General features: G+C 37.2%; 2 protein-coding genes across 2 annotated transcripts; both read right to left on the bottom strand.

The window, feature by feature from the left end:
- Positions 1-1,649: 1,649 nt before the first annotated feature.
- Positions 1,650-20,505, bottom strand: LOC143245449 (uncharacterized). Its single transcript, XM_076491813.1, has 7 exons — positions 20,229-20,505; positions 18,419-18,556; positions 17,934-18,388; positions 12,762-12,926; positions 11,868-12,050; positions 9,576-9,723; positions 1,650-1,699 (listed from the first exon to the last, which is right to left on the bottom strand). Exons 1-7 carry the CDS (start codon positions 20,428-20,430, stop codon positions 1,650-1,652), a joined length of 1,341 nt encoding a protein of 446 aa, XP_076347928.1. The 5' UTR covers positions 20,431-20,505.
- An 18-nt stretch (positions 20,506-20,523) lies between these two features.
- Positions 20,524-26,717, bottom strand: LOC143235299 (ADAMTS-like protein 3). The gene is made up of 3 exons (XM_076473326.1): positions 26,557-26,717; positions 23,259-23,469; positions 20,524-21,153 (listed from the first exon to the last, which is right to left on the bottom strand). The coding sequence occupies exons 1-3, from the start codon at positions 26,670-26,672 to the stop codon at positions 20,710-20,712; spliced, it is 771 nt and encodes a 256-aa protein (XP_076329441.1). The 5' UTR covers positions 26,673-26,717; the 3' UTR covers positions 20,524-20,709.
- Positions 26,718-26,772: the final 55 nt, after the last annotated feature.

Genomic DNA, 26,772 nt, shown 5'->3' with positions numbered 1-26,772 from the left:
TTAGAATTAAAATAGAACGGAACGTTTCTACGTAACGAAACTTCCAAGCAAATCTATATTTTCCTTTGTTTTATTTCTCAGACGAACCGAAATTACGAAACTGTCTCGTCTATTAATACGACACATTGTAGCGTACTGGTTCATTAAACATATAGAAATGGTTTCTGTAGTATACTACGTAATGCATTATCTGCTTGTAATCATTCCATAAGATTTATAGATACAAAACTTTAAGGACGCGGACTGCTAATAAATCAGTTTACAGTGACAGATGACAAACTCGAGCAGAACGGTCTTGCCCTGAGATAATTGTACGTTGTTTTAATACATTATTTTCCAAACTGTATTTAAAACTATTGTATTTAATGTGCAGAAGTGTGTTAGGATTAACGTACATTATCGTTACTTTTAAATCTAGTACAGCGGTATGTCTCCGGATTTACAACGCTAAAATCAGCGGTTCGATTCCCCTCGGTGGGCTGAGCGGATAGCCCTATGTGGCTTTGCTATAAGAAAAACACACACACACACATACTTTTAAATATTTAATACGCATAAAACATAATAAATACTTATTACTAAGCATGTTTTATTGTCTCCGTGCTTCACTGGTGCACAAACTTTTAAATCTGTTCTCTGATATTTTCAAGACATAAACTCGAAATTTTAATCTATAACCAACTCATAAAATTATAAAAATAACATGTTAAGATCAATATGATTTTAATTGTACTTATAGGCAGACAAAATTCAAGCCAACCAATAACAAACCTATTCAGATGTTTATGGCTAGAACTGAGCTTGAAGGATGGTATGCAGATGTTTACAGAATATTTCCTGGGTAACTAATGTAACACAAAGATAACCTTCAGTCTAATTATTAATAGCAAGACGAACATAATTATTTAAAGCACTTAATAAACGTTTCAGAATATTCGAAATTCTATCTACAGTAAGTTCAATCGACACAAAAATACACACAGACAATTACATAAAGAATGTTACAAACGGCGTTAAATCATTTGAACACAAAGGAAAACGAAATAAACCACTAGAGACAGAAGTGCATATGTTAAAATAATTAAATCACTTTCCATATTTGTGATTTAATTTGTGGTACACACTGCTCACTCTCTTTTTATTTCATTCAAATAGTTTAATGTCATTTGCTGTAGAGTATGTCACATTTGCGGTGTATTTTTGTATTTTTAAATTACTGAAAGTGGAATACCCAAAATTCCAAAATATAATATTTATTCAATACTTCAAGTAAACAAGTTACGTTTTCTGATAAATGAATCGATGACTAGTAAACTTTAGACTAATTTTTAATACACAGCCTAGATTACGTATTTATATAAGTTCTCAGTTAATAAACAGTTGTTCTTGTTTGTATTGAGTAATGCAATAACTGACATGCATTAAAGAATTACCAGTAACATTAAATCTACAATATTTATTGCTAACATCGACTAGCTGATATACTATTATGTCAGCTACAACTGTATGTACACTATGCGAACCGTCTAAATTTTTCTTACTTCAAATTATATTTAAATGATTGCTATAAAATTCACTATCCTCGTTCATTCTATCTTTGCGTGCACGAACGACAACACTGAATTCGATACTGAGCCAATTTACATATGTTAAGCCTTTGGACAGTCCACAGTACTTGAGTTGTCCTGACAGCTGTCTCCTGTCAAGTAAAACAAAAGACATTTATTTCAATGTTTTATTGTATTGATAAGCATTTATACGAGTCTAAATACCCCCATAATAATGGGGACACTTAAAAAATACATAGATAAATATACTCTTCAAAAAAAGAAATGCAAAAGGGATATTTTTGTTATTTTAAAGAGAAATGTATGTAATAACGTTACAAGCTCAGAGCATGTGATGTTACACGTGTTAAGGCACTGATTGTCAGACCAAAATGACAATAAAAGTTGTGCGCTTTGTAAACGGAGGAAAACATCGGATTTTTCGCCAAAACGCATTCGTGTCCAATAAATTTGTTTGAGAGATCTGCATTTTCTGCAAGTGCAACATGTGCAAAATCCCTATAAAAGTGACGGGTTCTCGGTTTCCATAGCTCAGTGTTAAGCCACTGACACGCAATACAGTTACGCCAAGACTGACTGAAGCAGAACGCAACAACGCCATTGGTCGCTTGGAAGCAGGCGAATCTCGATCAGATGTTGCCAGAGCCCAAGCACCATCATAAGGCTATGGAATCGTCACCAACAACATGGATCAACTTGTTACCGTCCACGATCTGGCAGACTTCGTGTGACCACGCCCGCACAAGATCACTACATCCGGTTACGTCACCTTCGGGATAGGACCACCACTGCGACGTCTATTGCCTCAACCATACCAGGGCTGCGTAGGATTTCCGATCAGACCGTACGCAACCGTCTATGAGATTCTTAGGCCCCATGTGCAACCCATCATGGTGAACGTCAACGACGTTTTTTCAACACGACAACGCCCGTCCTCACACAGCCCGACTCACCACCGTCTTCTTGAGACACCACAACATCAACGTTCTTCCCTGGTCCTCCAGATCACCAGATTCAAACCCCATCGAACATCTTTGGGACGAGTTGGACCGACGTCTGCGACGGCGACAACCTCAACCGCAGACTCTACCTCAGCTTGCAGCAGCTTTGCAGGCTGAGTGATCAGCCATTCCACTGGATGTGATTCGTCATCTCATCGCTTCCATGGGCAGGAGACGCCAAGCAGTTATTGATGCTCACGGGGGGCATACTCGTTATTGACGTTGAGTGACGTTAAACGTCAACTAGTGAGCGTGGACTTCGCCTTTGCAGACTTTGGATGTTCAGCAGTGAATGTGCAAAGTTTCACACATGTCATACAGAACTACCCGGAATAAACTTGTTAACGATATGTCTCAAATTTTGCCTTTTGCGTTTCTTTTTTGAAGAGTATATATTGTACTTCAGAATTACTTCATCTTTTCTCTTTCTCTCATGTTCCCCGCTAGTACAGTAGTATGTCCACAGATTTTACAACGCTGAAATCAGAGGTTCGACTTCCCCTCGGTGGGCTCAGCAGATAGCCGATGTGGCTTTGCTATAAGAAAACACACACTTTCTCTCATAGTTAACTATTCAGATGCAATAAATTCAGTTTCCTTTTAATAAATCCTTGAATAAATAGAAATGTGACTAAACATTCAAGGAAATTGAATTCAAAAGTGATCATTTATTGCTATGTTAATATAAATATAAAATGTGTTGATTTATTGTTATGCTAATATAAATTAAAAACGTGTTGATTTACTGTTATGCTAATATAAATTAAAAGTGATAATTCATTGCTATGTTAATATAAATACAAAATGTGTTGATTTATTGCTATGGTAATATGAATTAAAAACGTGTTGATTTATTGTTATGCTAATATGAATTAAAAACGTGTTGATTTATTGTTATGCTAATATAAATTAAAAGTGATAATCATTGTTATGCTAATATAAATTAGAAATGTGTTGATTTATTGTTATGCTAATATAAATTAGAAATGTGTTGATAGCTGTTAAAATAACGTGAAAACTTTGAAAGTTGTTGCCAACAACAGTTGATCATCGGTACACATTTACAAAGGTTTGGGCGTGTTAGACTACGATTAGAAGGTTCAAGGTTTGAGCTGCGATATGTCCCAAAACATGCTTAACACTTTCAGCTGTGGAAGTGTTGTGACTGCGATAGTCAGTCTCATATTGTACTAATAGGCAGCGAGTGATGCTCACTTTTTTGCCTTCCCTCTGGTCAGCAGATCAAAATTAGAGATGGCTTAGTTTCGACCATAATTTCTCTGACCTGACCACTTAACCCGTGTATGTATCACCTCGTAGGGGTCGGGCGCCTCTGACCTCTTCCTCCCCATTGCGACTTTAAGTGGGTCAGAGTTTACCGAATTTATCCTTACCTTTTCCTGGGCGCCCACATTAGCACAGCGGAATATCTGCGGACTTCCTTACCCGTGGTGGACAAAGCACAGCAAGTCAATTGTGTTTCTTTGCGCTTAACTTCCAACAAACAAACTTTTCATGACAATGTCCTCGTAAATAATTCTATTAATAATTAGTTACGTAATAATATTTTTTATTTATAAATTATATGTTACTTGGAGAAAGAGATGCTTGGGTCTATCTTTATCAAATATGCGTTAACGTTGTGATTCGTGTGGTAATTCGTTTTTTACGCCAATTTTCAGTAAAGTAAGTTACTGAACCATGTATGTGTCTATCATTAAGAGATTGTAGATAAGCATATTTCCATTATTACATGACTATGCTCCTCTCTCAGACAGCAGTCGGGCATCGCTGACTATCTCCTCCAAAGAAGTACACAGATAAGGCTGTTTGTTTGTTTTGAATTTCCGTAAAGCTACACGAGAGTTATATGAGCCGTTCCTAATATAGCAGTTTAAGACTAGAGGGAAGGCAACTAGTCATCATCACCCACCGCCAACTCTTGGGCTATTATTTTACCAACGTATAGTGAGATTGACCGTCACATTATAACGCCCTTACGGCTGAAAGTGCGCGCACGTTTGATTTGACCTGGGATTACGAGTCGAGCACCCTAACCACCTGGCCATACCGAGCCATAAAAAATATCGTTTGTTTCTCTTGATACTTAAGTACACAATGGGCTGTCTGTGCTCTGCCCACTACGGATACCGAAAGCCGGATTCAAGAGTTGTAAATACGCAGATATTCCGCTGTGCCACTGGGAGGCTGCGATAAGGCTAATGTCTCAAAAGTGTTACATGGCTGCTTAAAGTCTGAGAAACACTGTCTCAGTAGATTGACTGACAATAATCATAAGGAACGGTAGACATTACGGTTTACGTAGATTTCATTTGCATTTGTAAGAATTTATCGACTTAGTTCTTTTAATTACCTAATTAACTACTTAATTATTGAGGATTTTGAGTGAGTTCAGCCAAGTTATTGAAGCGTGAAATTAAACTCCTCCTCGTGAGCTTGCATCCTCATTACTTATCTGACTGCTATTCCACGCGCGAGTTCAGAAGCTATTTGTTATTTTGACTTTAAATTAAAAACAGCCTTGTGTTTTTTTTACATAACGATCCCTATAAGCGCAACTACGTATTTTGATTAGTACCAGATACGTCTCTGTCTAAATTTCACTAATAAATATGGCACGAACTTGTCTTTCTTTTCTTGTGTACAAGGGAGAAATATGAGAGACACAACTAGCGACTTAGCACTGAAATTAAGTAATTTTACGTGAATAAACTGAAATATAATTACACGTATCACCTAGATGGTATTATAAAGTAAATGCAAACCAAAAACGCTCATTTCATCGGTTTCTTTGTTTGTGTTGAATTTTGCGCAAAGCTACTCGAGGGCTATCTGCGCTAGCCGTCCCTAATTTAGCAGTGTAAAACTAGAGGGAAGACAGCTGGTCATCACCACCCACCGCCAACTCTTGGGCTACTCTTCTACCAACGAACAGTGGGATTGACCATCACATTATAACGCCCCCACGGCTGAAAAGGTGAACATGTTTGATGCGATCGGGATTCGAACCCGCGACCCTCAGATTACGAGTCGAACGTCTTAACCCACCCGGTCATGCCGGGCCATAATTCATTGGAAATATTTTTAGATGAAATAAAGCAGACAAACTAAACATTGATATGCCAGAAAAGTCTTAAAGTGTTGTTTTAAATTTAAAAAAAAAAAAAAAGTTTCATATATAGTTCTTGTAAGAACTGTGAACAGAAAAATCGATTGTAAACCACGAGGCGACTTTATAGAAGAGTTAATGGACTAATGACAAATGTCCCATTAATAAACAGTACTGGAATTTTCATGTTGTTTTTTGGGATAATAAAATATAATTGGTAAAAACTGTTCCACAACTGAATAGTTATTGTTTTGTGTTTTATTTTAATTCATTTGTTTGTTTGTTTTTGTAATATTACATAAACCTACATGGAGAAGGTCTTAGACCCAAGTTGCAGATCATGGTCCTTCATCAGATAATTGTTTGTTTATTTGAACTGAATAAGACATCTGTAGTTTGCAAGATGTATTTTTGTGCTAATATAAGACTATATATCTAATGGCATATATACATAAAAAACTATATAGTCAATGGCATATATATATAGAACTATACAGTTAATGGTATATCAATATATAAGACCTTGTAGTAAATAGCCTAGACCTACGTTTCAGGACTTGGCCCTTTATGATTGCTGTTTGTTTATTTGTATTGGATAGGATATTTGTACTTTGCAAGGTGTATTGTTTGTGCTAATATGATTTTGCAGTAAATAGCCTAGGCTCACGTTTTATGGCATGGTCCTTCGTCATATAGTTACTTCATTGTTTGTACTGAATAGGAAGTTATACCTTGGAAAGTTTAGGTCCTGTGATATTAGTTATACTGAATAGTAAATAGCCTAGGCTCACGATTTAAGGCATGGTCCTTCATCGTATAGTTGTTTGATTTGGATATTTTTATTGATTATAACATCTGTAACTTGATCTTGTGATGTTATATAGAACTGTTTGGTAAGTGATACTAGATCTAATGTTGATCTTGTGATGTTGTATAGAACTGTTTGGTAAGTGATACAAGATCTAATGTGGATCTTGTGATGTGATATAGAACCATTTCGTAAGTGATACTAGATCAGTGATTCTTAACCTTGTTGGAAGTACTGAACCCCGGAAGTTGGAGGTACTGAACCAGACCAGTGGTTCTTAACCTTGTTGGAGGTACTGAACCAGATCAGTGGTTCTTAACCTTGTTGGAGGTACTGAACCAGATCAGTGGTTCTTAACCTTGTTAGAGGTACTGAACCAGATCAGTGGTTCTTAACCTTGTTGGAGGTACTTAACCAGACCAGTGGTTCTTAACCTTGTTGGAGGTACTGAACCCCGGAAGTTTCGTATTTGCATTCACTGAACCCTTCGTAATTGGAAAAATAAAATATGATTTTTTTTTTTCAAATTCAAAACATTACATATTTTATAAGATCACAAAATGAACCATGCATCAGTTGCACACAATATCACTGTGTTCAAAGAACAAAACCAACAAAACGTGAATTTCACACAAAAACAAAAAACATAACTCAATGAATATTTATTGCAGATCAGTGTGACTTTTTCTGTTGCCTTTCAGAGACAAGTTCAAAAATGCGCGGTTTCATCTTAACAAGTGCCACTTTCATATCATTTTCCCAACAAAGTCTGTTCCTTTTCTTCGTTTTCATGCCTACCATCCTCGAAAAGGATTGATCGCAAATTGATACATTGTAACAAATGGTATGAATATCTTAAGGGCTTTCTTAACAATAAGAGGGTACGCTACGATTTGGTGACACCAAAACGTTGAGACCGTTGTTGTTCTGAAAAGTTGCTGTTGAACCTGGCTCTGCTGAAGTTCAATGATTTCGTTGAGGTATTCATCATTGACATCTGCTGTCGCAACACTAAACGTGAACTACTGTCTCACCCATGCTGGATATGACTCTCTGATGGGGAATTATCCGTCGAGAGACTTTGCGAGCTCATCTAAGTGCTTCCTTCAGTTCCCCGGATACAGAAATGTCTCCGATTTCAGACATATCTTCGATCTCATTTACACAGTCGTCCAGCAGGGGAAAGTTTGCGAAGTTATCATTCTCTGTTCGTCGTTTTCATAACGGTACCTTTTTTTGAAAAGCCTTCAGGTTTTCTTCCGCTTCGATGATGTTGACTCCACCGCCCTGCATCTGTTGATTTAGAGTATTGAAGGTATCGGCCATGTACGCCAAAATGAGAATGAACTCAGATTTTTCGAAGCAATCTGCATGACAATGTTGGTGTTCTCGCAAAAACAGGGCTAATTCCACACGCATGGCAAAAACACGATTCAGCATCTTTCCCCGGGATAACCACCGAACGTTAGAATGGTGCAAAAGTACCTCGAATTCAGAGCCCATTTTATTACACAGCTCTTTGAAGATGCGATGCTTCAGGGTACTATTTCGCACAAAGTTCACACATTCCACTACAATTTTTAATACTTCTGCCAGTTTTGAAAGCAAGGTTTTTGTTGCCAACGCATGCCTGTGCAGAACACAGTGCATTACAATGATGTGTGGTTCATCGACTTTCACCAGCGCACCAAAACCAGAGTTTCGTCCCAGCATGACTGGAGCTCCGTCCGAACAAACTGCAGAAACCATATCTCACAAAAGATCGTTGTCTCTGAAGAAGTCATCCACAAGTTTCTTCACGTCGGTTACCTTAGTTGTTGTTGTAAGAGGCTTACAAAATAAAAAATCTTCTTTTATCTCGTCGTTCTTCACATAGCGCACGAATACAACAAGCTGGCTTAGATTGGAAACGTCGGTGGTCTCGTCGAGTTGAAGGCTGAGTTTTGATGGGTTTGAAATCAGATCTGCAACTACTTGAACCAAGATGTCATCGCCCATGTCATCTATTCTGCTGCTGATGGTGTCATTTGAAAGAGGAATTTGGGATAACTTATTTTCAGCAGCTTTTCCCAGCATGATATTCGCAATCTTCAACGCAGCTGGTTTAACGAGTGCTTCACCAATGGTGTGTGGTTTGCCCTGCTTTGCAGTCAAGTACGCAACTTTATACGATGCTGTGAGGATCGGTTTGTTAATGGGTACAAAGCCGAGAACAGCAAAGTAGCCTTTTCATCGAACCTTGGCTCTCTTTACCTTGAATTCAGCAAGCGTTGTGTTCTTGTATTTCTCATCTCCATGCAGCTTTAGGGAGTGTTCTCTTAGTTTTGCAGGTACTAGACTAGAATTGCTCAACTTGACATTGCAAGTCATGCATTGAGGACGCTGACTCCCTACATGTTCCGTTATACACGTGAATCCATATTGTACGTATTCGTCCGACCACTTTCTGTTTTTGCTCGACATAGTTAGTATGAAGGGATTCAAAGATTAGGAAAAAAAAAATCACAAATGACGCACGATTACTACAGTAACAAGTCGACTGCTAAGCGCACGAAGCTCCCTGCAGCACAGATATTAAATCCAAGTGATGTGACGTGATCAGCCGCAGCCAATGATGGCCAAGTGGAGCGTGACGTCACGAATCATACGAATGGGGTAAACGGAACGGACACATACATAGCTTATGTGTCTTGACCTCTGCCGAACCCCTGAGACTTCAAAGTGTTAGAAAAAAATGAGTTTGTTAGTCTTAAAATTTAATGAAAGAAAACACAGGTCAAATTTTAACGTGACAAAAAATGCACTCTAAAAAGTTAACAAATCATAATTAGAAAAATACAAGGATTTCTTATATTGTGTTTAAAAGATTTTCAAGGAAAAAGATAAGTTATATTCAATATGATACATACATATAAATATACAAGATTCATATTAAATAATATCCAGAAAGATATGATAAAATGGAGTTGTTTGTGTTTCTTGACACCAAATGTAATGAAGAACGACCTATAGTCTGAAAGAAAATATCTCTGTAACTTCTAGTAGCAGAACAGCGAAAAGAAACCCACCAGACAAACACGGCGGTCCTGTGCAATGCTCCATCACGGACGGCCTGGCTTCAGGTTTACACGAATTTCCCGCTGGTTCATCAGTCAGCGGCCACACACACTTTACTATACGGTTCTTGAAACCGACCTCTCCACAATTGGCATTACACTGAGAAGAAAGTGAACTTTCTATAATAGAGGTTAGTAGATTTAATTTGATAATAATCAGTTTGTCCATTTATGCACAATTTTCTACCCATAGTCATCTCTAACTCTGAATGTATAAGTTAGAAAAAAAAAGGCACCTGTTCAACAGCATTCACCGCCAGTTCTTGAACGAATCTTATTTCATCGAATAGCAGCATCTTACTGTCACTCTTATAGCGCATCCAAGGCTTCCAGTTGTAGATCACAACGAAAACAGAACGCAGACCATGTGTCATTAAATTCTTAACACCAGCATGTTTACTTTAGGGGCCCGGCATGGCCAAGCGTGTTAAGGTGTGTGACTCGTAATCCGAGGGTCGCGGGGTCGCACCTCCGTCGCGCCAAGCATGCTCGTCCTTTCAGCCGTGGGGGCGTTATAATGTTACGGTTAATCCCACTATTCGTTGGTAAAAGAGTAGCCCAAGAGTTGGCGGTGGGTGGTGATGACTAGCTGACTTCCCTCTAGTCTTACACTACTAAATTAGGGACGGCTAGCGCAGATAGCCCTCGAGTAGCTTTGTGCGAAATTCAAAAACAAACAAACAAACAATTTACTTTGGGCACCCCAAACCAAATAATAAAAAGACGTTTCAATTGATTAGGGTTAACAATACACACAGGATATAAAAACAATATTGTTTGGTAAATGAATGTTTTACCGCTATTAAACGAAAAAATCAAATTCGATTTGTTTTTATAATCTGACAGAAGTATATTCGTATAAATTAAATATCTGGGCCAGGCATGATCGACTGGTTAAAATAACAGTACTGTAAATCAGATAATACTTGTTCCGCATCTCCTTTCCATAAAATATACACTCCGCACGTTGGGGCCATGAGTACGCTATAAACCGTGACGCTCACATATTACGATTCGATTTGAAAAGAGTTGACAATGGCATTGAGCAGCAGCTTTAAGTCTAGTATGCCAACTGAAAATTAGAAATGCTATGCGCAGAAATCTTTTGTGTGACTTTGTACAAAAATTCTAAAACAAATAGACTTGTTTATCTTAACTTCTAGATATTCAAAATAATAAACAACTTCTGATCAAATGTACAAATCCATTGATTTAATTTATTCTCAAAACAAAATCAAATAACTGCACAAAAGTTTTAATATTCGTCGAGAGTTGGAAACATTTGAAGGATAATATTAATATTACCTGAGGGTTTAAAAACCCTTTGAGGATGGTAATATCGTAAATGTTTAGTCCATTACATGTTGATTGGTGATAATCATTTATGTAAATATATGTATGGTAACAAAAGATATAACAACTTAGGGGCCCAGCATGACCAAGTAGTTCAGGACTTAACTCGTAATCTGAGGGACACGGGTTCGAATCCCCGTCGCATCAAACATGCTCGTCCTTTCAGCCGTGGGTGCGTTATAATGTGACGATCAATCCCACTATTTGTTGGTAAAATAGTGGCTTAAGAGTTAGTGGTGGGTGGTAATGACTAGCTGCCTCCCTCTAGTGTTACACTACTAAACTAGAGAGGGCTAGCGCAGATAGCCCTTGTGTAGCTTTGCGCGAAATTCAAAAAAACAAATAATAACTTAGACTATAATGTATTACTATTTATAATAATGGTCTCCAAAAGGTTCGTAACACTTATTTTTTAATCGAATGATGACAGTCTTGATTCATTCTGAATATAGATACCATAATAAATGTTTCAAATAGTGAACATGATTAAGTCGTATTAAAACTCTATATATTCCGATCCATTAAACATTAAATCCCTCTAAAAAATCCCATGTAATTCAAGTGTGAAATAAGTTTCCTGTGTGTACCTAGTCTCGGGCCGGCATGGCCACGTGGTTAAAGCATTCGACTCGTAATCTCGAGGTCACGGATTCGCATCCTTGTCGTACCAAACATACTCGCCCTTGCAGTGGGGGTATTATGATGTAACTGGTCAATCCCACTATACGTTGGTAAGAAGAGTAGCCCAAGAGTTGGAATTTAATGACTAGCTGCCTTCCCTCTAGTATTACACTGCTAAATTAGGGATGGCTAGCGCAGATAGCCCTCGTGTAACTTTGGGCGAAATTCAAAAACAAACCTAGTTAACGAGTCTCATATTATCATACTAACCTCTGACCACGGTTCAACCTTCCACACCCCAAAGCACTGAGGGTTGAAACATTCCCGAGATACGATAGGTTTCTCGTTTCCAGCACAGTTACTGTCGGACACTTCCGTTCCGTTTGAAAAAGAACAGCTTACCCGTCTGTTTTGTTTTCCTGTGTACAAGCTTGTGCAACTGATGTCCAAACACTAAAACGTGCGAAAAAAATCAGAAAGATGTCATTTAGTCATATTTTAAACAAGTAATAGCATTACAGTGTAATAATATGTACTTGTTCTTAATACTTGAAGGGCGACATCTGTGAACCATGTTTTAAAATAGGGAGTTGAGCAGCCGAGTAATTATGCTGTAAAATTCACCTACCACAAGTCCTTAAGGCTAGTGACCTCTTGCGGTGACTTCGATATCAAGTTACGAGTAATTTCATTATACTCATTGTAATTTTTTACAGAGTGGGTAGTAACATTAGAATTAAAAAAAAAAAAAAACAGCCAGCAGGCTCGATACTGGAATATCCAATAATAAATATCAGGAAATTATTCGCTCATTGTGAAGTGGCGTGTTCATTCTCTCAATATTGGACATTACAAGCCATAATGAAAGGAAATACGTAGATTTTAAACTGTGTGTATGCCCCAATGGTAAAAATAAAATCGCATAGTCTAATCATTGGACTAGGGGTCAAATAGGCTTAGAAACTTATTGTATGTATAATCAAAGTCTATTTCATATTTATTAAAATGGTTTGAAAAATCCAATCAAGACGTAGAGTCGCTATGCAAATAGCATTATCCATTTCTAATATCTAACCTATGCAACATCAATAATGAAGATACGTTAGGTCAGTGATATACTTTATCTACTAATTACAACAGGATAAAAAATAAATAAAAACTTACCTCTGCCCACTCTGCAATTTTCCATCGAGGGCACTCAGATATTCCACAGTGTCTGATGTAGAGCGGAGGTTTGAGTCCGGCATTAACACAGAGTTTGTGATCGACAACCCTTGAGTGATTTGCTTGTTTGTCGTCAATTTTCAACAGACACTGACTGGAACGTGTCTGTTAGAAGAACATGAATAATTTTTAATGCGATGAAAAAGTTCAAATGCGAAAACTGATTGGATCATCTGTGTGAAGACTAACAGTTTGTGCAATTGGATCATCTGTGAGAAGACTAACAGTTTGTGCAATTGGGTCATCTGTGAGAAGACTAACAGTTTGTGCAATTGGATCATCTGTGTGAAGACTAACAGTTTGTGCAATTGGATCATCTGTGTGAAGACTAACAGTTTGTACAATTGGATGATCTGTGTGAAGACTAACAGTTTGTACAATTGGATGATCTGTGTGAAGACTAACAGTTTGTACAATTGGATGATCTGTGTGAAGACTAACAGTTTGTACAATTGGATGATCTGTGTGAAGACTAACAGTTTGTACAATTGGGTCATCTGTGTGAAGACTAACAGTTTGTACAATTGGGTCATCTGTGTGAAGACTAACAGTTTGTACAATTGGGTCATCTGTGTGAAGACTAACAGTTTGTACAATTGGGTCATCTGTGTGAAGACTAACAGTTTGTACAATTGGATCATCTGTGAGAAGACTAACAGTTTGTGCAATTGGGTCATCTGTGAGAAGACTAACAGTTTGTGCAATTGGGTCATCTGTGAGAAGACTAACAGTTTGTGCAATTGGATCATCTGTGTGAAGACTAACAGTTTGTACAATTGGATCATCTGTGTGAAGACTAACAGTTTGTACAATTGGATCATCTGTGTGAAGGCTAACAGTTTGTACAATTGGATCATCTGTGTGAAGACTAGCAGTTTGTACAATTGGGTCATCTGTGTGAAGACTAGCAGTTTGTACAATTGGGTCATCTGTGTGAAGACTAACAGTTTGTACAATTGGGTCATCTGTGAAAAGACTAACAGTTTGTGCAATTGGGTCATCTGTGAGAAGACTAACAGTTTGTGCAATTGGGTCATCTGTGTGAAGACTAACAGTTTGCACAATTGGACCATCTCTGTGAAGACTAACAGTTTGTACAATTGGATCATCTGTGTGAAGACTATCATCTGTGTGAGTTTGTACAATTGGATCATCTGTGTGAAGACTAACAGTTTGTACAATTGGGTCATCTGTGTGAAGACTAACAGTTTGTACAATTGGATCATCTGTGTGAAGACTAACAGTTTGTACAATTGGATCATCTGTGTGAAGACTAACAGTTTGTACAATTGGGTCATCTGTGTGAAGACTAACAGTTTGTACAATTGGATCATCTGTGTGAAGACTAACAGTTTGTACAATTGGATCATCTGTGTGAAGACTAACAGTTTGTACAATTGGATCATCTGTGTGAAGACTAACAGTTTGTACAATTGGATCATCTGTCTGAAGACTAACAGTTTGTACAATCTGGGCATCTGTGTGAAGACTAACAGTTTGTGCAATTGGGTCATCTGTGAGAAGACTAACAGTTTGTGCAATTGGATCATCTGTGTGAAGACTAACAGTTTGTGCAATTCGATCATCTGTGTGAAGACTAACAGTTTGTACAATTGGGTCATCTGTGTGAAGACTAACAGTTTGTACAATTGGATCATCTGTGTGAAGACTAACAGTTTGTACAATTGGATCATCTGTGTGAAGACTAACAGTTTGTACAATTGTACAATTGGATCATCTGTGTGAAGACTAACAGTTTGTACAATTGGATCATCTGTCTGAAGACTAACAGTTTGTACAATCTGGGCATCTGTGTGAAGACTAACAGTTTGTACAATTGGATCATCTGTGTGAAGACTAACAGTTTGTACAATTGGATCATCTGTGTGAAGACTAACAGTTTGTGCAATTGGATCATCTGTGTGGAGACTAACAGTTTGTACAATTGGGTCATCTGTGTGAAGACTAACAGTTTGTACAATTGGGTCATCTGTGTGAAGACTAACAGTTTGTACAATTGGATCATCTGTGAGAAGACTAACAGTTTGTGCAATTGGGTCATCTGTGAGAAGACTAACAGTTTGTGCAATTGGATCATCTGTGTGAAGACTAACAGTTTGTACAATTGGGTCATCTGTGTGAAGACTAACAGTTTGTACAATTGGATCATCTGTGTGAAGACTAACAGTTTGTACAATTGGATCATCTGTGTGAAAACTTATAGTTTGTACAATTGGATCATCTGTGTGAAAACTTATAGTTTGTACAATTGGATCATCTGTGTGAAGACTAACAGTTTGTACAATTGGGTCATCTGTGTGAAGACTAACAGTTTGTACAATTGGATCATCTGTGTGAAGACTAATAGTTTGTACAATTGGGTCATCTGTGTGAAGACTAACAGTTTGTGCAATTGGATCATCTGTGAGAAGACTAACAGTTTGTGCAATTGGGTCATCTGTGAGAAGACTAACAGTTTGTGCAATTGGGTCATCTGTGAGAAGACTAACAGTTTGTGCAATTGGATCATCTGTGTGAAGACTAAGAGTTTGTACAATTGGATCATCTGTGTGAAGACTAACAGTTTGTACAATTGGATCATCTGTGTGAAGACTAACAGTTTGTACAATTGGATCATCTGTGTGAAGACTAACAGTTTGTACAATTGGATCATCTGTGTGAAAACTTATAGTTTGTATAATTAAGTCATCTGTATACAGTTTCAGTGATTAAGGACAAGAATTCCGTGTGAAAGTTGATTGCGTTGAATAATTTGCAGCCGTTCCGTAAGTTAATTATAATTATCTACCTCAACACCTTGATTAATAAAAACGATTTTCATTCTGGTTTTTACTCTTTGCATCACGCCATGTATAAAAACTATTTTTTTTGTTTCAATTTATTTTAATGCCTCCCGGTCGAGAGAACAAAAATCTCAAATTCACGAAAATAAATGTCAGAGCTGAATAACGGATTAGACACGCCACACTATGTAACCGTAATCTAATAATACAGTCTAAAGAAACTTCTCCTTCTGACTAACAAAAATATATTCATAAGTAAAATATGTGAAATGTCTGACAGGAACATAAACATAGAAAGAAATCAGACTGTGGTGTTTGCAGATGTTGTTTACATTTGGATTCATGTTTGAATAAAGCAAATCATATTAACTAGAAGTAAAGAAATGATTCTGAAAATCAAGAAAAAAGATCAATACCCCCCGCTAGTACAGCGGTATGTCTACGGATTTACAACGTTAAAATAAGGGTGTCTATTCTCCTCGGTGGGCTCAGCACATAGGCCTATGTGGCTTTGCTATAATAAAACACACACAGAAGTGTAATTAGAATGACAAATAACCTGAGAGGTGAAAATCGAATTATATTAGAAGAAAGTAAGGTGTATGAAGTTGATTGTGGGGAAGATGAGCCCCCAGTGGCTCAGCGGTATGTCTGTGGACTTACAACACTAAAAACCGGGTTTCGATACCCGTGGTGGGCAGAGCACAGATAGTCCATTGTGTAGCTTTGTGCTCAATTAAAAACAACACCAACTAAACTAAAGGAGAAGATGGAAACGCTGAAACCTCTAAAACCATTACTGCTATATACAGCTGTATCTATTTTTCATCTGTCATGGAACTTAAAGCTGAAAAAGAAAAGTCTGAGGAGCAGTGTAAAGTGGGTTATTTCTACCACCCAGCGCCCTCTGGAATGTAACATGTCGAAACTTGGTGCGACGTCTAGAGGGATTAATTGTTTTTTGTTTTTTTTAAGAAATGGGGTGGTGGTCTTAAAACGTAAGTAGCTTGTAATAAGATATGGATTTGTATTAAAGTGAGGTCTTAAAACGTAAATAGCTTGTAACAACATATGAATTTGTAGTAAAGGGAGGTCTTAAAACGTAAATAGCTTGTAACAACATATGAATTTGTAGTAAAGGGAGGTCTTAAAACGTAAATAGCTTGTAACAACATATGAATTTGTAGTAAAGGGAGGTCTTAAAACGTAAATAGCTTGTAACAACATATGATTTTGTAGTAAAGAGAGGTCTTAAAACGTAAATAGCTTGTAACAACATATGAATTTGTGGTAAAGAGAGGTCTTAAAACGTAAATAGCTTGTAACAACATATGAATTTCTAGTAAATAGAGGTCTTCAAACGTAAATAGCTTGTAACAACATATGAATTTGTAGTAAAGGGAGGTCTTCAAACGTAAATAGCTTGTAACAACATATGAATTTGTAGTAAAGGGAGGTCTTAAAACGTAAATAGCTTGTAACAACATATGAATTTGCAGTAAAGAGAGGTCTTAAAACGTAAATAGCTTGTAACAACATATGAATTTGTAGTAAAGAGAGGTCTTAAAACGTAAATAGCTTGTAACAACATATGAATTTGTAGTAAAGGGAGGTCTTAAAACGTAAATAGTTTCTAATAAGATACGAATTTGTAATATAAATGGTGGTCTTGAAACGTGAATAACTTGTAATGAGACATGAATTTGTAGCAAAGATTCTCATATTTATCATAATGTTTAAAAACAGCACTAATTATCTTAAGCGAGTCAAAAGCAGCTTTTGGTTGTAAGATAATTTATGGGAAAAACAGAATTTTGAATGAACGATTTTTAGTTACGCATCAATCGTCTAGATTTCTTTCTTCGACAGTTATTGTGGTTTTCTCCACAGTAAACTGTCTGGATAAATTTTTAAAAATGGGTTTCAACTTACTCTTCCTACCTTAATCGTTTAGTTCTGTCAATCATTATACTGATTGGTTTGTTTGTTTTTGAATTTCGCGCGAAGCTACACGAGGGCTATCTGCGCTAGCCGTCCCTAACTTAGCAGTGTAAGACTAGAGGGAAAGCAGCTGGTCACCACCTCCCACAGCCAATTCTTGGGCTACTCTGTTACCAATGAATGATGGGATTAACCGTAACATTATAACGTCCCCACGGCTGAAAGTGCAATCATGTTTGGTGCGACGGGGATTTGAACCCGCGACCCTCGTATTAGGAGTCGTAAGCCTTAACCCACCTGGTTATGCCGGGCTCATTATAATGAACTAGAAATAACTATATGTTTATCCACAACGGATCTAGTGTACCTGGAATGCTTTCTCTCCACAAGTCCCTGAACACGTAGACCAAGGAGTGATAAACCATTCGAACTTTAAAGTTTCGGTCCATTCTCTTTCGAAAAGATGCTTGACTCCCTTGTTAGCAGTTCGATTGAAGTTTGGATTTTCTTTCTGATCTTTTATGAAAAGATATCTATTCAAAGAGTCTTTCGAGTTTCCCCAAGCTTTTGACATGTTTTTTAATAAACTTTGTAACCGAGGAAAAGAATGGTGGTCGGTTTGCCTGGACGACCCATTAACATACTGTTCACTGTCTCGTGGAGTAACTATTTGGTGTATGTCCTTGCGTCCTAGATGAAAATCTGGTCTACCACTATGGTGGAGCTCCCATGAGTCAAATTCTGTTACGTATGTTGGTTTCGAAGCGTCGTGAGAAGAGGTGGATGAAAGTGGAAACCTGGAAGAACCGGCTAATCTCTGGTCTTAAAATCTCATAAAACGATTTTCGTAACTCTCATCATCGGAGAAAAATCTCGCTAGAGGTCTCGCTTCTGGATTAGTAGTCCTAGGCCTAAAATCGAAGTGACTCTTAGTATCATCCACCGCTGACGATGTTATCCCGTGACCACTGTCCTCGTGACTGTATTCTTCTTGGTTATCAGTGATGGTCATTAAACAAAAATAATCAAAACAAAATCACGTAAATTTCGAACATTTTTTCTAAACAAAAATTCTTAAAATCAATTTGAATTAAAATGATCGGTATATTCTAACAATTCTAAAATACCGTTGTTTTAAATTCGAATCATTTGCTTATGAAAAGGGTTTGTTTTGAATTTCGCGCAAAGATACTCGAGGTTATCTGCGCTAGCTATCCCTAATTTAGCAGTGTAAGACTCGAGGGAAGGCAGCTAGTCATCACCACCCATCGCCAACTCTTGGGCTAATCTCTTACCAACGAATAATGGGATTGACCGTCACATTTAACGCCCCCACGGCTGAAAAGAGCAAGCATGTTTGGTGCGACGGACGTTTCGAACCCGCGACCCTTATATTACGGGTCGATCGCCCTAACCCACCTAACCATGCCGGGCCTTGAAAAAACGAAAAATGGTTCTTTCAGATTTCACATAACATATATGTATGTGTATATATAATTCAGTTCACGAACACAAATACTCAACTATTGGAAGGCGCTATGGCCCGGCATGGCCAGGTGGGTTAAGGCGTTCGATTCGTAATATGAGGGTCGCGAGTTCGAATCCCGGTCGCACCAAACATGCTCGTTCTTTCAGCCGTGGGGGCGTTATAATGTAACGGTTAATCCCACTATTCGTTGGTAAAAGAGTAGCCCATGAATTGGCGGTGGGTGGTGATAAATAGCTTCCTTTCCTCTAGTCTTATACTGCTAAATTAGGGACGACTAGCGCAGATAGCTCTCGAGTAGCTTTGCGCGAAATTCAAAACAAACAAACAAACAATCGAAAGCGCTAGAGTTTGGTTTATAATTTATTGCACCTTTTGCGTGTGATCCTGTGTGTGTTTCTTTCATCATATTATAGAGATATACATATGTGCATAAAAAAACGGTTATTTTGGATACAAATGAAGCTATCTATGGAGAACAGAGAACAATAGAGAAAAAAAGACTCATAATTTAGAAAAGATGTAAAATGAATTTCACGATTCTACTGTAAATCTTTTAAACATAATTGGTTTAAAATAAGTTTGAAATGAATTTCACAATTCTACTGTAAATCTTTTAAACATAATTGGTTTAAAATACGTTTGAAATGAATTTCACGATTCTACTGTAAATCTCTACTTTTTGAGTCTCTACTACTATTCCATTCACTTACGTATCTTATTATCAGTCTGAATAAAGGACCTAATACCCAAGTTTTGTAGTGCAGCATCAATACTGATAACACATCAGTCAAATACAACAAGTTTTTGACACAGAAGCATTACAGGTTTACCGTTTCACTATCTCTGATGTTTGATCATTAAATAGAATCAGCACGATATTTCTCAAACTGATTCACAGGAGAATCAATCATTCTATTCATGTTAGATGCAGTTATTGACAGAAATTCAAAAAACATCCTGGGAATGCGAAAGGCTTAGCGAATTGTAATAATGAAAACGCGCATGCTTGCATTACAGCAAAGCTATGATTATCCATTGACAACTTCTCAGTTTTAGGCTTCATTCATCTAAGATACTATCCTATATATATATAGTATTGTTATTTTGTGTCTGCCTTAAGAAAGGATGTACTCTAATGATGGAATTTAACACTTATAACAGTCGTAGTTGTACCTGAGGGAACTTCTGGTCTTTCTACTGTGCGGTCCACATCATGAGAGAACTTTGAGTAAACTGGTTTGACGTCTATGATCATGTGAGCTCTAGATGAACCAGCTACACAGGTGTATTTGCCGCTATCTTGCAGTCTCAGTGATTTGATTGTCATGGCACCAGTAGGCGAGATTTCATACTTGTTATTATGAGATAATTTCATATTTCCTTTAAACCATTGTACTAGCGACCTATCATAACCTGATACTGGACAACGAATTTTTGCATCTGATCCTGAATAAAGAGAGTAGCCATGCCACCAATCTTGAGGTTAACTCTCTCTTTAGGATAACTCTGAGTGTATGATTGTTGGGTAAGTTTAATGTGGGGATCTTTTTTATCTCCTAATAAGTTAGAACCCTCAACAGCTATGCCTTCCTTTAGGTGTTTGAAAGGTAAAGGTCTGACAATTAAGGTTATATCTGCCTTCGCGGACCCCGCCCTACAGGTGTACTGTCCTGCGTCCATAAGTGATATATTTTTTTATTTTAAGTGTTCCCCTGTTACTAAACCGATACTTTCGACTTGCTGCCAAGTCCTTGTGTTCTTTCTGCCATCGAATGTGTGACCTGTTAAACCTTTGAACTGGACATCTGATTCTGACAGTGGTTCTTTCTAAGAGAACCGCTCTGCCCCCAATGTCCAGCTTCACATTTCTGATTGGTTCTTGCTGGATGTAGTCTTGCTTTGAAATCTTGATGGAAGGTGGCCGTTCAATATTGGATTTGTTTTTCTCTTGACAGGGTTTCATTCCACAAATTTCCTGCATTGCTGGTTTATCACCTTGGCAACTAGACTGAGGCTGGTTGATCTTGTGGTCAAAAGGAACTACTTTAACACACTTTATTTTTCTGGTTCGTACTCCTCCGCCACACAGATGAGAACACTAAGGAAGACAATTTTTAAAACGTGTTTAACCAAAACGATTAAAAGTTAAAATAAGGTAGGAACTAAATCGCACAAAAAATAATAAATAATAATATTTATCAATGAGAATATCTAATTGAAATAAAAGAAGAGTTTATAATGATAATGCATCAACCCATTAACTGTTAAATCCAGTACCTGCGAAGCCGTTCCCCCCAAACCAGGGCTATACAAACCAGTTAGGACACGATAGAAACAGTAATGATGGAGACGATATTTGTTTTAAGAATTTCACGCAAAGCTACACGAGGGCTATCTGCACCAGCCGTCCCTAATTTAGCAGTGTAAAACTAGACGGAAAGCAGATAGTCATTACCATCCGAAGTTAACTCTTGGGCTACTCTTTTACCAACGACTAGTGAGGTTGACCGTAACATTATAACGCCCCACGGCTGAAAGGGCGAGCATGTTTGGTGCGACGGGGATTCGAACCCGCGACCCTCAGATTACGAGTCGAACGTCTTAACCCACAGGGCCATGCCGCTATTTATATCAGCAAACTGCTTTAAAACAACGGTTACATGTAAATTGAATTAAGTTGGTAACGCGTAATTTTTAAACATTTTATGTTAACAGTGTCCGAAAGATGTCGCTATACAAGGTTGTTTCTACCACAAAGGCGGGAGAAAATCTACTTTCTTTCATTTTCTATGTTTCAGTTACTTTGGATGCAAGCTACTTGAAACAATATCATATTAATTCAACAAAACAAATTTTTTTTTTCATTGTTGTAGTTCTTCAGTGTTGTTTAAAAATAATTTTCAATCCGTATCCGACAGCACGAAATAATTATAACTAAACAAACGCCCGTGACGTACGGGATGTTGTTCTGATTGGTTATCCTGGTTCATACTGTCTGCAAATCACATAACATTTAACATGTTTAATTGTACAGTTATTAAAATGTGTTAAAGTATTTCGTTAAGTTTGTTGATACTTTCAGAGTTGAGGTGGAAGAATCATTTGTATTCTCAGGCCACGAACACAGTTTTCATTGAGAAATTGCGCCATTAAAATAAACAACAAAAAACGTATTTTTAGTAAATTTGATCAATTTATTATTGTCGTCAAGTATAACTTTGGCTAAATACTAGAATAATATATAATTTGTTATATTGAGTTTAAATACCTTTGTAATATTGCAGTTATAAAAAGAGAGTTAAATCAGTTGATAAATCCAATGGTTAATTCACGTATCAACAAGGAAGAGGGTCTGAAACCTCAACAGGCCCAGCATAACTAGAGCGTTAGAGGGCGCTTGTCTCGCAAGCTGTGGGTCATCTGCTCAAACCCCTGTTGCACCAAACATGATCGCCCTTTCAGCTGTGGGGGCGTTATAAATATCGATCAATCACACTATTCGTTGTTAAAAGAGTTGGCTGGGATGGTGATGAATAGTTGCCTTCCCTTTAGTCTTACACTGCTGAATTAAAAATGGCTAGCGCAGACAGCCCTCGTGTAGCATTGCGCGAAAATTTAAAAAAAAACAAATTAAGCCTCAAATATTTTAACATATTTTATCAAGTGATCTAAATATCTTGTACATGGTTTATTTTCACACGAAAAAGTCAAAATGATTTCTTTTCGGAAACAAGGTAATATGGTTGCTTTCAATTGATTATATTTTACGATCACCAAGAAAATAATTTTCTTTGTACCTCATATTACAATAAACACAAAAACATTATGTGCATTATGGTAACATTCCATATTTTCACGCTCGTTAATTATTCGATTAATTAACAAGTTATAAAATCAAATGAACAATACTCATCCAGTGTCATATTAATCACAAAGTTCATTAAAACTAGTGTTAATAATATATGGTTTTCGTTTGCTAGTTTACGTCTGGAACATGTTTACACTAACCTTATGCTTTCTGTAACGGAAACCCAACGTTAATAGTGAGTTAAGATATGTCGTTCGCTGTACTAACTCCCTCCCCGAGGCTTAGCGGGTGACTCTCGCATCTTACGACGCTAAAATTAAAGTGTTGATACATGTGGTGAGGAAGACCATAGAGAGCCGATTATTTAAGTCTTTGTTTAATAATAAAAAACTCACTTTACTCCACTCTCCAACCTGCCACCTGGCGGGACAGTCGATAACATTGCAATATTGTTGAGACCTCGGTGGAGGTTGTGGACACATGTTATTTCTAAGAACCAACACACTTCTCTCTTTACGTTCCAGCTCTTGAATGCACTGAATTTTTCGGTTTTGTATCCCGCCTCCACAACTTTTGGAACATGAAGAAAAATCCGTCAGGTTCCATCTAAATAAAAGAGTGGTTCTATTACTGTAATGGTTTGTTTGTTTTTGGCAGAAGAAGGAGACATCCTGTTCTTCATGTAACAAACCCAAAACTGTTGCACGAGATTAAAACCACGTTTATTAAAATAAAAGTAGTTAAAGATAACAGAAAAAAATATTCGATTTGCTGGTTTATTTAAGTGTGAGAGTCTTAAATAGTTAAATGTATTACATTTTGCCTTCCCTCTGGCGGCGATTTCGCGGTAAACCTTGAGAGCTTATATCCAGTAGCGGATTTAAGGCTGTGTGGCTCCAGGGGCTAATAATTTTTGTAAGCCCTACATCCCATCTAATTTTACATAGAATAACATTATTAACGGTTCTCCATTAAGACCATGAGCTCTGGGGTTGAGCCCTCTCTAGCCCCTACCTAAATAAGCCACTACTTATATCTGGAGTTTCACTCTTGCAACAAACATAACGTGAGCATTCTTTATGTGGTTTTGCGCTAAAACGCACTCAGAAAAACAATTAAACATGATAGTTGCCTGATCTTCAAACAGGGGTGCTCGTGCAGGGTTTTTCCCCTTCAACCCTGCGCGGGAGAATATTTATAGTGGCTTTTATTGCAACTATAAACAATGAGACACACACGCGGCTATGATGACGAACTGTCTCTAGTTATATATTAAAATATTTCATAAGATTAACACGTTATGAGTGTATTATTAGGGCGTAAATGTAAGTTCACTCCTAGTAAGGTAACCAGTGAAAAGTGCGCGAGTGTTAAAGAGAACTGGTCACTACGCATCAATGTTAACAGTGAGTTCGGCACTCACTGCGCTGAATCTAGTGTACCCCAAAACAAAATAGCTACACCAAGAGACATTTGAAAGTGATTTTTCTGGTTAAGAAACCTGACAAATGATCAAATTAATAGATACTGTATTAGCTATAAAATAATTGTTATTTTAATTTCATTTGTCGTTTTCAAAACGTCGATTACGTCGTACCGAAGACAAACTAACATACGATGTAATGTATTTTATCTGCCTTAAGTTCCAGTTACTGCTTCTATTATTAAATGATGGATTTCTTTTCGTGAAAATACCTATCAGTGTATATCCTTATGTTCGTTGCTTTACCAGTGGTTCGAGCTATTTACGATCTATAAAATCACACTATCGATTGATAGTTTTCCTTCAGAAACGAAAACACTTTTTGTGAAAATAAGATGAATTTTTTTCTAAATCATTAATTATTATGACATTGTTATTGGTAACTGCAAATATCTACGTGCGTAATAAACTACAAACTATTATTTGCTTTTCAGTGTCGTGTAAAAAGATAAATATTTTATTACACTCTAGAAGTTTGTTGTTCCTGCTATCATATTTCAAAAGCCTTGTTTCTTAAACCTTACCATCGATGTATTTAAACAAGACTTAAAGTTTCGCTAAGTTTACACGAGTGGAGCTCAGTTTGTAAGTGTGTTACCGAACGAGAACTTGCGTGTCAAACTGGTTCCTTCAAGCATGAAAGTTTCTATTACAAGTCGAGTCCAAACAAAGGAATCTGTTTGTAACCAAATCCATTGTGTACTACGTAGCTTTAACTTTAAATTACCCGGATATACGCAGACCCTGTTATGAGATCAACTAAAACACTGTTTCTTGTATACGTCACAGGTTGTTTGTTTGTTTTTTTACCTTATTTGGATTATACCATCTGTCTTAGAACTAACCTGATTTGCATGGGTTTATTACAGACATCTGTAAAACTGTATCATCAAGAGTTTTGTTATGGTTAGGAACTGGAAGTTAACATTGTGCACAACATGACGGTGTTACGCATGCGCAGGACAATGTTCTCTTTTTTTTTTTTTTTTTTACTTTTGAAACATGCTCGTGTTCTCCCCTACCAAGTACATGTAGACATAACCCTAAAATTACTTATGATGTCTGACTCCATTAACGCTGTAAACACCTGCTTCTAAACTATGTATGCAGCAAACTCAACATGAACTGGCAACTTTAATGTTTACAGGATTTTTTAATAATTTGAACACCTCACAAAAAAAAATATAAGCAAAACTACCATTAATATTTTAGTTTACTTTACTAACTAATCAGGATTTCTGTGCAATTTATGTAGAAAATGAATAATTTTGTGAAATTTTCTAACGTTAGTTCTTTACAGTAAATATTGTAGCAAATTATAGTGTAGAATTACTCAATGTCATACTGTACGTGGATCTAACAAGTGGTGACAGTTACGACAACAAATCGCTAGTGTGAAAATTTGTTTTTATATTTCGATTAAAATGAGGCTTAGCTTTCTTTTCCCATACTAGCAGTTTCCACCTTCATAAATCCAAGCCGCGCTGCCATCTAGGTATGAAATATTGCAAGTAGACATTCTCAGGACATGAAAAAGCATGATTTCTGAGAAAAATGACAATCCATAAAATACAAAAGAGTTATCCTATGCCAACTCACCAAGGGTTCCCAGTTCATGTTAAAAAAAATTCAATGAAAAACTTCATTTTGATTTATTCAGCAGTTATCTCTCGGTGTTTGAGTAAGAAATGTTCATACCCTGGAGGGTGAGGTCCTTCAGCAGTTCAGTACAACGGTAGATTTCGTTTGAATTTCGCGCAGTTACATCAGAGCTATGTGCATTAGTTGTCCCTAATTTAGTAGCATAATACTAGAGTGAAGGTAGCTAGTCGCCACCATCCAGCTCTTAGGCTAATCTTATCAACGATTAGTGAGACAAACCGTCACATTATAACGTCCCTTAAAAGAGCGAGCATATTTGGTGGGACAGGGATTCGAACCCGCGACCTTTAGATTATGAATCAAGCGCCTTAATCACTTGGCCATGCCGGGCCTGCAGCTGTAGCATTTTGCAGGCCTGAATAAATCAAGTTTTGGCTTGAATTTCTTTTCAAGAAAATCTATAACATAAACTGGGAAAAGTTCTCTTTTTCTGGGTGAGTTGGCATGGAATGACCCAAAATAAAGTTAAGAAGACCCCAAAATAATGGTCTTTTTTTTTTTTTTTTGCTATTACACTAAACTAGAATAAAAAAATGAAAATAACCTACCTTGATGGACAGGGAAAATTGTTGCATGTCTGTGTAACAATGTTAGGTTTCTTGTCAATATCACAGAGATATGGCGCTACCACCAAAGTATCGTAGTCACGAACACATTCAACCATCAACTCTTGGGTTCCTGTAAAATTATTGTATTTATAAGATATGACATAAACATCTCGCACAAAAGCTTCTTTTTTTTTGGCAAGGTTTGGTATATGTGTA

Source organism: Tachypleus tridentatus, chromosome 2 (genome assembly GCF_004210375.1).
Source record: "Tachypleus tridentatus isolate NWPU-2018 chromosome 2, ASM421037v1, whole genome shotgun sequence".
NCBI classification, from domain to species: Eukaryota; Metazoa; Arthropoda; class Merostomata; order Xiphosura; family Limulidae; genus Tachypleus; species Tachypleus tridentatus.
This window is presented reverse-complemented; position numbering and strand designations above follow the sequence as displayed.

Coding starts and splice junctions, on each gene's coding strand:
- LOC143245449 (XM_076491813.1), bottom strand. CDS start 20,430: ATGAAATTATCTCATAATAACAAGTATGAAATCTCGCCTACTGGTGCC. Junction 12,927..17,933: donor GTGGAGAGAAAGCATTCCAG/GTACACTAGATC, acceptor TTCTTCTAACAG/ACACGTTCCAGTCAGTGTCT. Junction 9,724..11,867: donor AGGTTGAACCGTGGTCAGAG/GTTAGTATGATA, acceptor CTTTCTTCTCAG/TGTAATGCCAATTGTGGAGA.
- LOC143235299 (XM_076473326.1), bottom strand. CDS start 26,672: ATGGTTGAATGTGTTCGTGACTACGATACTTTGGTGGTAGCGCCATAT. Junction 23,470..26,556: donor AATTTTCCCTGTCCATCAAG/GTAGGTTATTTT, acceptor TCTTTTATTTAG/ATGGAACCTGACGGATTTTT. Junction 21,154..23,258: donor AGGTTGGAGAGTGGAGTAAA/GTGAGTTTTTTA, acceptor TGTCTTCCTTAG/TGTTCTCATCTGTGTGGCGG.